General features: G+C 41.8%; 1 protein-coding gene and 1 long non-coding RNA gene across 2 annotated transcripts; both read left to right on the forward strand.

Annotated features, from left to right (window-relative positions):
• Window positions 1-826: 826 nt before the first annotated feature.
• On the forward strand, window positions 827-3,087 carry LOC127308785 (uncharacterized). Its single transcript, XR_011747604.1, has 4 exons — window positions 827-1,262; window positions 1,397-2,201; window positions 2,620-2,729; window positions 2,948-3,087. It is a non-coding gene; the product is annotated as an uncharacterized lncRNA (long non-coding RNA).
• Window positions 3,088-5,589: 2,502 nt separating this feature from the next.
• On the forward strand, window positions 5,590-7,941 carry LOC139832301 (uncharacterized). The gene is made up of 3 exons (XM_071822030.1): window positions 5,590-6,621; window positions 6,911-7,078; window positions 7,909-7,941. The coding sequence occupies exons 1-3, from the start codon at window positions 5,590-5,592 to the stop codon at window positions 7,939-7,941; spliced, it is 1,233 nt and encodes a 410-aa protein (XP_071678131.1).
• The last annotated feature ends 2,516 nt before the right edge of the window (window positions 7,942-10,457 follow it).

Raw genomic sequence — 10,457 nt, forward strand, 5'->3', positions numbered from 1 at the left:
CAGCTATTCGTGGGTTTGCTACCAATGGCGCACCATAATAGTCGTGTGCCACTACTATGTACTAGTAGCGCACTACAAACATCTGTGTCACAGGTAGAACTTACCACCGGCGGACCACTTCAAACAATGTGCCAATGGTATGTCTGGACCAGGTTAGTTGGGGTGCCACACTTACCAATGGCGTTGTGAAATTTCTATCATTTTATTTTATTTTTTAAAAAACTGAAAAGACGATCTGTGGGGGTTGATGGCACACCAGGATGTGGCGCGCCACTGGTAAGTGGGGACCAAAATCCTCAACCCCCCATGGATCGTCTTTTCGGCTTTGAAAAAAATGATAGAAATTTCATATTTTAAAATTCTTTGAGATGTAGTTATGTTAGAAAAACTAGCAAACATGAATTTCGACATAGTTTGCAAAAACATGTCATATTTCAGTAAAACAGCTCTGAATTTTGCATACGACATCAGATGAAAAAGTTTTTATATAAAAAATATCTATAGAAAAAGTTACATCCGATTTCAACGGCCTATGGCCATTTACCAATTTTTTTAGAATACTGAAATTCAAAAGGTAAAATAGAGCTTTCTACGGTTTTTAGATTCCGCTCAAAACACAATTTAGAAGGGAAGAACTTACATGTGGCACAAAGATGTGGTGCGTCACTGGTAATTTTAAAACGGCCACCTATCCCCACTACCTTCACCATATATCCAACCATTATCCAACCATCATTTCATCCACACCTCCCTTATCTCTCTCTCTCTCTCTCTCTCTCTCTCGACCCTCTCTCTCTCTCTCTCTCTCTCTCACATGACCCTCAGCCCATCCGCAACTCCTTCGAGCTACTCTCCTGTTCCTCCCTCCTTTTTGGCCGCCTCTCATCCCTCGTCCCTCCCCCCTCTGCTCCCTCCCACTACAACGGGACCCTACATATGGCTACGTATATACTCCAACGAATTAGATATGCGCTGCTAGGGAAAAACTTCCCCACTTCGCGAGCGAGCGAATAGATAAGACGTGATCTATAACTGCCCGTAATCCCGATCCTCTCATCCAACTAGTATTATGCACCGGCCTCTGCTGGCACCCACCCCGCAATCCCGTGTGAGCATCCCCGTCCATGGTTTCTGCCCCTCGTGATTCGTTCTCGTATTGAGATGCAGAGGACTAGGATATAATTTGCGGCGGCGAGAGGAACATCACTGCATCACCAACCATGACGAGCACGGCTAGGTGCAGCGGCACCTCTGGAGATCCGGTAATCCTATTCTAAACTGGAGATCATTCAATTTATTTCTCTCCCCATCCAATTGTTGCGGTCTTTGATTGGATTGATCTTTCCGTCATTATCTATGTCGTGTGCTTAGTGGATCTGTGATGCTCCGCCTGCAGTTCCTGCCCTTGATTCACAGATGTTCGCCCGTCCGCAGTTCCCGTACCACGAGTATCAACTGCCCTGCCCTCACCCAGCTTCGCCTCCCTTCATCAGGTGACTAGCTAGGTCCTACAGGTCATCGCTCCCTTCTACAAATTTCAGTACATGATTTGTTTCCCTAAAATTTTATATTATGGTAGGTTCTGCGTTCCTGACGGAGTTACTGCGATATGTAAGTTGTGTTGTGTCTAAACATCACCTTGTGTTTCTGGTTTGTTTAATTTGAGACTCGTATGGTTGATTACTAAGTCTATATCGTTTTGGTTTGCTGGTCCATAAATATTAGACATACCATGCCCATTAATCTTGTGATTTTCTATGTACAGAACACATATCCGCTCTTTCCTGTATATACACTTGAAAAATTATCTTACAGACCAGTTCGAGTCTGTTGGATATACATGTGGTGATGTGGAGACAAAGTAATTTATTAGCTCAAATTCTTCTTACATTCATCATATGCAATTTTCAGGATTCCGCTTCTTCTAATCATATATTTAAATAAACCTTACTAGTACTCAAGGAGGAGGGAGACCGCTGAGATCTAAAATTCTTTGACTTCCTAGACTATGTCTTATGCAGTTTTGGTTTTCAGGTAATCATTAGATGGAGCTATACACAATAGTGTTCAAACTTATGTTGGTTTCTTACGATAGCGTGCTTTGTGCTTTTGCAGTTTCAGACAAATGTCATATCTTCAGTATTTGTGCACTGCAAATATGAGAAACAAAAAGCCAATTGTACAGAAGAAAGGTTCATAAGGTAATCACAGTATGGTACATCCTGGTGCCGTCTTTCGTCTTGAGGTAGATATAATCTGTCTAGGCATATCAAATACTAGCATAATACTTAAGTATGAAGACATGTCCGAATTTAGCTACTTATGAATAATGATATATTCTCTGGATATTTACTATCAGGTTTACTTCCAGCAAGATGCACGTTGAGTCAGCAAAGTACATAAATGCTTATCGAATTAGGATGCTACATCTTTTATTCTGCCTACTATATTTTTAAAAATCTTTTACTCTGTGAACTGGTTTAGTCAAAAGAAAATTCTTATCCAATTAGAATGCTACATCTTTTATTCTGTCTGCTATATTCATTTAATCTTTTACTCTATGAACTACAAAAGGATTTGTAGAAAGATTGAAGGCTCTAAGTACTTCGTGTAAATCAGATTGCACTCCCGAGTAAAGCTCTCCTCGACGACTGCGGTAGCCTGCGAAGATTAATAGGACCTGGAAAAAGAGGACATGCAAGAATCTGCTGCAACCAAGAGATAATAATGTGCGTATGATAGGAAAAATTATCATTTTCTTCTTGTTACGTTTGACCTTTTTCTTCAAAACAGATGACAAGCGTTATAGATTCCTTCTAATGTTGGAATATCAATTACCTCATGGCATTTGTCCTTTGTATTTGCAGCTATTACAAACTATTTTCTTAACTTATGGTTCGTCTTGCTAATGGCGCGTTACTTACCTCAGTTTGTTTTGTTGTTGTAGATTCCCAATATAAATGGATGATGCATGGCTGAGGTGCTAGTAGCAAGTTCGAGAATAGTGCTACTACCAGATAGTTAGAAATTATTGTTTAGCATTATATTTTCACATGTACACATGTTGTATCTATTGGATCGTGTTCTTTGTAAAGCTACAAAGTAAATTTAATATATGAGGCCGTTCTGCTTACAATGTTGCGGATCTTGTGCACTCCTTCCGTTGAGCAAATAATCATTGTTGGCAACATATAATCTACCATTAATTGTTTGAGCTATCTAGTAACTCTTCTAAGATTTTGCTATGATTTGTTCTGTCATTTCAAAATCCTTTCATACAGGGTAGCCACCAACGCATATGAAGTGTTGTTCGGCTCTATCTATATACGTTGCTATCTTACAACGTATCTTCATGTCGTTTACCAACGCATGTGTATGTGTTGTTGTAGACCCTTGCAACGCCACCAACGGCAACACATAGCAAATCCGTTGGTGTAGGCACTACCAACGCTTATATAGACATTAGGCAACGCATCGATGTGTTGCTGAAGGGGGGTTCCTGTTGTAGTGTCCTCTCCGGCGCCTCCTCTCCTCCCTCCTCTGCTCCTTCCTCTGCTCCTTCCTCTCTTCTCCTCTCTCCTAAGTTCCCGGTCGCCGACCCTTCTCTCCTCTTCGTCCGCCGGCTAGGGTTAGGAGCATGAACGGGACAAATAATCCGAAACAAAAACGAGCAAAAAAAAAGAAAAAAATGAGCAAATAAAGTTTCGCAAATGATTTTTCTAAAATATACCTATAGCGCACTTTGAAAATATACCTGGTATGTGCCTTACCAGTGCCGCACCACCTGGTGTGTCACTGGTAATTGCTATTAGTGGCCCGCTAGCAGTGTGCCACAGACACCAAAATGCAGTGCACCACTCGTAGCTGTTTTCCTAGTAATTTTTGATTATTTGTGATAATTTTTAACTTATTTTATTGTTTTCCTTTCGCAACTGACAAGCCTTAAAAACTTGTAAGAGCACATTCCATGATGTGATATACACTTTTGATGTGATCGCTGTTATGGATGTTTTTTTTGCAGGAACTGATAAGCCGTACGGAAGTGTCACAATGGCAACTCGGACGGCAACTCGGACGAATAATTGTTGGGGTTATCATTTATGCTTATGCTAGATTCTGTAAAATTCCATCGGTTGTCCCACACATTTTGCCTAATTCCATTTTTATAGCTAATAAGCGTCATAACATATATTTTTTTTGACTTTTAATTAGAAGAACTTCATAGAATTTGACACGATACAAGAAATTTCATTCGAATTGTAACCACGTGGTATCAGCTAAACTAACTGCACCACCGCTCTACTCACCTGTCATACACGCTAAGAGCGGGGATTTCTGGCTTCCCTAGTTGATCCCTTTATGTATAAAAAAATCAAAAATCACTTTTACAAGTTTTAACAAAATGAAAGAAAAAAATCTGGATATACTCAAAGATGTATCCTACTAACGTTCAAATGTCAATTTAAAATACTTTGTATCTTGCACTACACAAAAATGAAAAATGTTTGGATCCAAGTATAGTCAACGTGCATACATTTTAAAACAATTATAACTCAGAATTCAAAGAATTTAGCTGTTGTGATTTTTTTGCTTCCTTGGCATACAACGCATATGTCGAGCACATGTGTATGCCGAGTGTTTTTTTTTCTGAACAATCGACAATGAGGCTGTTTATGTTAGTGGATAGTACATCATTATAGCTACATAAAAAAAATGTTATTTTTCTTTTCTTTAAGTGAAACTATCCCTTGAACTCGGGGCCAAAGAGAGTTTTTGTGGATTGAGCAGCTGTATTAGTACGTGTGGTACATTTGACCAAGTACTACATATTTAAGCAGCAACGCGAAGTCCAAATTAGTTAGCCTAGCTCAGTGGTGTTTGTCTTGTTGTAGCTGCTGGTCGTTCTAGTACGCCCATCAAAATCAGTTCACTACCCACCGCCGCTGCGCTTACCTTAGAGCATCTCTAGTGGTTCCTCTAAATGAGGTCCTCTATATCTCCATATAGATGACCATCTATAAAGATTTCTTTTTAGATGATCTCAGTTTTTCAGTGGAACGTCTATATCTAGGACGTCTAAATTCTCTCTCATATAGTTTAGTAATATTTCAAACGGCTATATTTTCAATGGCTATATTTCCAACGGCTATATTCCCAGGTCCATATATACCACCCCTCCCACCTCTCATCCAGCACTCCTCGCTTTGCCTTCTCTCATCTCTCTCTTGAATTCCTCTGTCCTCTATCACACAGAAAAATGATGAATGGAGAATTTTCCTCGTTGGATATGCTCATGAATTCGTCGTCGTCTTCATCTGATGGCGACGAACTCATTCTTGCGGCATTTGGAGAGCGTGAGGAGGAAGAGAAGAGGAACGCTCGACGCCATGGCGGTTCCAAGCATGGGCGTCAGACAATTGACCGAGCAAGAGATGCCGGATTTGTTCTCCTCTGGAATGACTACTTCAGAGAAAATCCTCACTATCCCGAACACTTTTTTCGGCGAAGGTTTGCAATTACTCCATTACTCTCTGTTTTTTCCCATTTTCACCTCCCTATCTCATTTACTTCTTTACGCACAGGTTTAGGATGTCCAGTACTTTGTTTAAGCGCATAGCCGATACTATACTTGAACATGATTATTATGGTTATTTTACGCAAAAAAGGAGTGCTTGTGGACTTCTTGGGTTGCATCCATTGCAAAAGATGACTGCAGTAATGCGGATGCTAAGTTATGGAATAGCAGCTGATGGTGCCGATGAGTACATCCGGTCCGCAGAAGCTACTAATCTAGAGGCTTGCAAGAAGTTTGTGATCAAAATTTGTGAAATCTTTGGGGATGAATACCTGAGGTCTCCAAATGAAGATGATATTGCAAGATTACTTGCAGTAGGGGAGGAAAGAGGATTTCCTGGTATGTTAGGGAATATAGATTGCATGCACTGGGGATGGAAAAATTGCCCAAAAAAATGGCATGGCATGTTTAAAGGCCATGTGAAAGAGCCCACAATGATCTTGGAGGCAGTTGCTTCAAAGGATCTTTGGATTTGGCATGCATTCTTCGGTTTACCAGGGTCAAACAATGATATAAATGTTCTTGACCGTTCTCATCTGTTTGCAAAGCTAGCAGAGGGTAAAGCTCCAGAAGTGAATTATACCATCAATGGTCATCAATACACAATGGGGTATTACCTTGCAGATGGTATATATCCAAAGTGGGCAACACTTGTGAAGACCATACCAGCTCCATCAACCAGAAAGAAGAAATTGTTTGCTCAAAGGCAAGAGGCGGCTAGAAAGGATGTGGAACGAGCCTTTGGAGTTCTCCAAGCCTGTTTTGCCATTGTTCGAGGACCTGCGAAAGGATGGAAGCGTAAAGAAATCGGTGATGTCATGAAAGTTTGTGTCATAATGCACAATATGATAGTTGAAGAGGAGCGGCACACTGGTCGCCAAAATTACACTTATGAGGCAATGGGAGAAAGAGTCAGAGTATCTCGTACTCATGCAGAAGAGCTGAGTGCTTTCATTCAGATGCATCAACAGATTAGAAACCAACATGATCATTTTCAGCTTCAAGATGATATAGTTCAGATGCATCCGGAGTTGACATCTTCTCTCGTTCACTGATTGGGCTAGAATATTCTGTGGCACTCCAATTCACTTCACCTGATCCCCCATTCAACATGTCTAAAAACCCAATGTCATCCATCTGTGAGTTGTCCATTTATCTAGCAAAACAATATGTCAAAATTCATTCAACAATTTAGTCTACAAACAACAGCCTCCAAAGGCAACAATATTTATGCAAACAACAATTTCTAAAGAAAATAGCACAGACGAAACAAGCAGAACATATTTCAGTATAGACAATTCAATCATCTGTGTTTATCTAAATTTTTTGGTACAGAAACTAGCACAAACTACAAAACTAGCAGAACATAGTTTGGTACAGAGACTAGCAGAGACGCTGGCCCCGTCCGCGTCCAAGGACGCGCGAATGGAGGAGGCAGACCGCGTCCGCAGCGCCGCCGGCCCTGCCCAGCGCCGCCGCCCTCCCTCGATTTCGGCCGCCGCGGTACCTCGATTTCGACCGCCGCCCAGCGCCGCCGCCCAGAGCCCCCGCCCAGCGCCGCCGCTCAATCTCACTAATTCCACGGGAAAAAAAATCGTACCTGGCCGGCGAGTGGAGCGACGGCGACGGCGACCTCGCGGGAGACGCTCCCACCTCCTTTTCTGGTCTCCAGATGCGCGCGGGAAGGAGAGGGCGGGGCAGCAATTTCGCTTCAATGGTCGTGGCTTCGTCCTCTACATTTGGAGGATGGAGCGAAGATATTGGAGCTCTTCTAAATTTAGAGGATGCGATAGAGAGACCACTGGAAGCCTTTTTTGGCCTCACGACCATCTAAATGTGTTTGGATGGCCCTTCAGAGGAACCACTAGAGATGCTCTTACCCGTACGAACAACTCAACTCCATCTAGCTATCTTGTTTGCACGCGTCATCTACGTAATCAGATTGATACCGATCGATGCCTGCTTTTTAGATACTGATAAATGATTAATTTTAACACGACTTGACTCATTGTTTTTTCAATATATTTGTTGTACGAAATAGCTACAGAAATCTATTTATTGTCAGCACCAAAAGGAAGGGATCCGACACTAGAGCTTGGGAAGTATAGGACGTAGATAAAACCAAAAAAAATTGATGTTTACATACATAACTGAATTTGGTTAATATTGTCCAACTCGGACCGGCCTTGGACAAATATGGTGGTCAACGAAGCACACTGAATTATGAATTGTTTGTTCGTACGTCGCTCTCCTTCTTGCCTAGTTTCCTTCAATTTCGTCTTTGTTCTCTGAAAGTTACATGTGCTAGCTTCCTGTATGCATTCATTCTTCAGGTAGCCAGTTTTGCAAGTTTGCCGCTCTCCTAATTACTACTAATCTACATGTTAATCAATTTGGGGTAGCTTGACTGAAGTAGCAGGTCGCCGGCTCGCCGCGTGCTGCATGACGTCGGTCGGTCGACGAACCAGTGTGCCGGCCGTCAGCTCAGCTCGATTTGATTTCCAGCCCTGCAAATTTCACTTACAGTACTCCCCCGTCTGAGTTTAACAGGCGTGCACGTAGTTTTAAAAATTGCTTTGACCATTATTTTGGTCAATAAAATATAAAATATATGTCACAAAAATTATATCATTGGAAAGCTTTTTTTTTTGCATACGAATCTAATAGTATAGATTTTGTACACATAAAATTTATATTTTGCTAACCAAGTCAATGATTAAAGTTTATGTTAAACTGTGTGCGTGCCTGTTAAACCGAGGGATGGGGCTTGCCTGCGCCCGTCTCTTGTGCCCATCGGTGCGCCCGCACCATCCAACGGCCCTCCTCTTTTCTTCCTTACCCCCTCCTTCTTCGGACGAAAAAGCTAAATCACTACTGAAACTCAACAAATCGAGTCGCACTTTCCGCATCAGGAAGAATAGTAGAGGGAAGGAATTGGCAGGGTTGGAGAGCTGCGCCTCGCCGGCGACGCCGCTGCATGACGTGCATGTGATGAATGGCGAGCTTCCGTCGAGATTGTGCGCGTAGTCCGGGTAGACGCACTACCTGCTAGGGATAACTGAATCCTCAACGGCTGGTCTGAATGTCTTGTACCGTAGCTATGTCATGGATTTGGAGTCCCTGATGGTACGATTGACAAAACGGTGTCGCTATGTCTCAGTCAACTGAGATTTTCTTAAGTCTAAATCACTTACAAAAATGTGCTTTGAGTTGCACTTTTCTGTTAAAAAGGTGCAATTGCACTTTTCTGACAGAAATGTGCAACTGAACTGAGTTACACTTTTCTTTAAACTGTAGTTGCACTTTTCTGAGTTGACTGAGACTTAAGAAAATCTCAGTCAATTAAGACATAGGCACACCCTTGACAAAATGCTTGACAATTTCTGCCTGTCTCCTGATACTTAGCGGTGAACTATGCGATAAGATCGTTGAACTTTAGGCGGACGGGGCGGAGCCGCGCTGCACGTTGATGGCCGCGAGTCCGCGAGGCTACAGGATTCGACTGGCCGTAGGGGCGAGGGCAGTGAATTACTGGAGCTCGTACGCCTGCAGATTGTGCAACTACAACCGCTTCGTTTCCAAGTCGTCTGGCCATGTTTTATTGATTTTTTTTTTGTCCAACGGAAAGGGAGGTGGGGGCATATAAGAGAAGGGCCATCGGATGGTGCGGGCGCACCGATGGGCACAGGAGACGGGCGCAGGCAAGCCCCATGGAAGTAGTAATTTTATATTTGGTACTCACGTAATTTGGTCTCGTGTTGACTAATAATATTATGCAGCAGGTCGACGCTTTGCAGCATCTCTCTCAGCCGATTTCATGACGTCGATGGGTTGATGGACCAGTGCGCCGGCCGGCAGCTTAGCTTAATTTTCGACCCTGCAAATTTCCTAGCACCTCTTTTTTTCTAATGTTCCCTTTCCACACGGAAACAAAAAAAATTCGATCGATCGAGTGATTTACCGCGCGCGAGAGAGACTATGATTTCAGTGGGTGGCGAAGCAGCTACGAAATTCAGATGAAAGGCACAACCTTATTTTTCCTTAGCATGCATATGGTCGCTTTTTTGACTTTCTTAATTCAGTAACCATCATTTCTTGCCACACGTCGTATCTTCCAACGCATGATTTCTTGGTCAATACAAATAGCAAGAAAGTGCAAAAGCAGAACCAAAAAAGTCAGCTAAGAGGGAAAAAGGCAAACGTTGGCATTTTCCCTTTAGTCTACCGCTGTATTTAAATCTCTATCTAATGCGTTACGCATCAGCAGACTGTGTAGCTGGACCTGACAGTAGATGCGTGTATATGGCTCGTCGTCTTCAGTTTTTGTTAACTCAGACACTACTCCCTCCGTTTAAAAATAAATATCTCAACTTTTTTAGATACAAATGTATCTACAGCTAAGATATATTTAGATATATTTCTACTTAGATAAAACTAAAGGTATTTATTTCTGAATGACGGTAGTAGCAATAATTAACTAGCTACCACGTGTGGTAGGCCATCACATTACCCCACTTAACATCTGCTGAATAGTGTAATGCATACTTGCTACTTTGCTTGAAAGCTAGTTGTCGTCTCATATCATATATCATAGTCGGTTAGTCATGTAGAACAATGAAGCACTTCACAAGCCCACTTCTAGACTTTTGCGTGGTCTATTTTGTAACTGGATTTTGATGCAGTACTAAGATTTCTCAATGATTGAATTTTATTTTTTAGATCTATATCTCTTAAAGTAGAACTCAATTAACATGTATTAATGATTGTTTATCTTCACATACAAACTGTCTATAGAGAGAGAAAAAGAAACTGATTTCCGAGATGGAGTAACCAAGCTAAAAAAACAAAACTTTTTTTAGCATGCCAAGCTTTTCTTAACTTC

The sequence above is a fragment of the Lolium perenne genome, chromosome 6 (genome assembly GCF_019359855.2).
Source record: "Lolium perenne isolate Kyuss_39 chromosome 6, Kyuss_2.0, whole genome shotgun sequence".
NCBI lineage: Eukaryota > Viridiplantae > Streptophyta > Magnoliopsida > Poales > Poaceae > Lolium > Lolium perenne.

Coding starts and splice junctions, on each gene's coding strand:
- LOC139832301 (XM_071822030.1), top strand. CDS start 5,590: ATGTCCAGTACTTTGTTTAAGCGCATAGCCGATACTATACTTGAACAT. Junction 6,622..6,910: donor CGGAGTTGACATCTTCTCTC/GTTCACTGATTG, acceptor TTTTTGGTACAG/AAACTAGCACAAACTACAAA. Junction 7,079..7,908: donor CCTCGATTTCGGCCGCCGCG/GTACCTCGATTT, acceptor TTCATTCTTCAG/GTAGCCAGTTTTGCAAGTTT.